Source organism: Bison bison, unplaced genomic scaffold (genome assembly GCF_000754665.1).
Source record: "Bison bison bison isolate TAMUID 2011002044 unplaced genomic scaffold, Bison_UMD1.0 scf7180017864259, whole genome shotgun sequence".
Classification (NCBI taxonomy): domain Eukaryota; kingdom Metazoa; phylum Chordata; class Mammalia; order Artiodactyla; family Bovidae; genus Bison; species Bison bison.
In genome coordinates, this window is record NW_011494831.1 from 5176191 (window position 1) to 5178042 (window position 1852).

General features: G+C 48.5%; 1 protein-coding gene across 1 annotated transcript in view; it reads right to left on the reverse strand.

Moving 5' to 3' along the window:
* The window catches only part of EPB42 (erythrocyte membrane protein band 4.2), a 21883-nt gene that overhangs the window by 7134 nt on the left and 12897 nt on the right, over positions 1 to 1852 (reverse strand). Inside the window, exon 10 of the mRNA XM_010848043.1 lies at positions 146 to 442. Coding sequence (XP_010846345.1) covers positions 146 to 442 — 297 coding nt within the window. The remainder of the gene's footprint in view (positions 1 to 145; positions 443 to 1852) is intronic.

Sequence of the window (1852 nt, forward strand, 5' to 3'; positions counted from 1 at the left end):
GAGGGAGGGAGGGGGAGGGAGGGAGTGGGCACATCAGGAACTAGAAACCATGTCATCGAATCTGCAGGGGTTGCTGTAAGGCTGCTGCCTGCTCAGAGTGGAAGCCGGGCGTGTAGAGTGTTGGGAAGGAATCACAGATAGTTACCTGAGTTGGCACTGAGTATAAGGACAAAATTCTTCCTCCAGAGCTTGGCAGCAAGGACGCCATTGTAGTACATTGCCTGCAGCCCAATTGCCAGCTGCACTTCCTTCTCCTGGTCAGTGGGGTTTAACAAGTTCAAAGAGATCTCTACGTTCTTTCCCAGGGCTAGGGAACTCGGTGCTTTCAAAAAGAGATGTAGAGGATCATCAGTCTCACAACAAGGAGGATAGATGCCATCATTCTTGTGTTTCATTCTGTATTTCTGGACTTTCTCCAGCACCATTTTTTCTTGAGAAGATCCTGAAGAATGAAATAAACAAAGCAGGCCTCTTACCCAGCAGGTATAGACCCTTCTAATAAAAGCTCAGGATTAAGGTTCATTGACCCACTACTGCTCAAATTTGCCAAGGCCACAAGAGCCTTGCAAACCTCTTGCACCACATGTAGCTAAAAAAAAAAGGTTTGTGTTAGACAAACTCACCACAGATACAGTGTGTCTCTTCCAAGTCACTCAGGGGTCAAGTTCTTCAAGTACTATGACTTTGCCCCTTGAATGGTGGGAGAGCTAGTTTTTGTACAAGTTGCAGGAACTTGTATTTTCCTAAGTGAAGGAGTTTGGACTTATTCCAAGGGAAATGGAGGCCATGGAATATTCTGGAGCAGGAATATTCTGTAACATAAATATATTTGTGTCCTGGGAAGCTCATTCTTGAAACTGTAAGTTAGAGATGGAATAATGATGGGGAGACTGGAGGCAGGGGTCCAATTAGGAGGCTACTATAATACTGTAGAAAAGAGATGATGAGGCCCTGGGAGACCTGCAGGCACTGGGGAAGGAGATGAGGAGATGGGTGTGAGGGTACCATGGGAGGCTCAAGAACAGGGCAGGCTTTCTTGCTTGGACAAATGGGTGGACAGTGCAGCAGTGCGCTCTAATAACTAATATGGAGGGGAATACACAGGGAGGTTGGGGAGTGTTGGAGGACAGCAGGAAGGAGAGAGTATTTCCTGGCAGCTGGGCTTGTTTTTTGTTTTGTCTTTGGCCATGCCACATGTGACATGTGGGGTCTTAGCTTCCCAATCAGGGATTAACCCCCTGCAGTAGAAGTGCAGAGTCTTAACCACTGGACCACCAGGGAAATCACCTGGGCTTGGTATTAAGTAGTCTGTTCTACAGCAGTGGTTCTCAGCTGGGGACAATTTTGCCCCCAGGGGACATCTGGAAATGTCAGGAGACATTTCTGGTTGTCACAACTGGCGGCGGTGGTTGAGGAGGGGCTGGCATCTAGAGGATAGAGACCAGGAAGGCTTCTGAATGTCCCAGGTTGCACAGCCTCCCAGATAGCAAAGATATCTGGTCCAAAATGTGAGTAAAGTCAAAGAGGGTTGAGAAGTCCTGTTTCATGCGATGGGGAACGGACTGCATGTCTCCCTGGCCTGCATGTGTCTGGCCCATTCCTTTCTCTCTGTTGCTGTTTGGGGCCCTCCTCTGCCCGGTGTGTGCATGCTACATTGCTTCAGTAGCATCAAATTCTTTGCAACCCCACAGACTGTAGCCACTCAGTCTATCCATGGGATTTTTCTGGGCAAGAAAATGAGTGTGTTGCCATTTCCTACTCCAAGGGATCTTCCTGACCCAGGGATAGAACTGGCATCTCCTGCATTGGTGGGCAGATTCTTTACCTCTGAGCCACCCAGGAAGCCCCACAG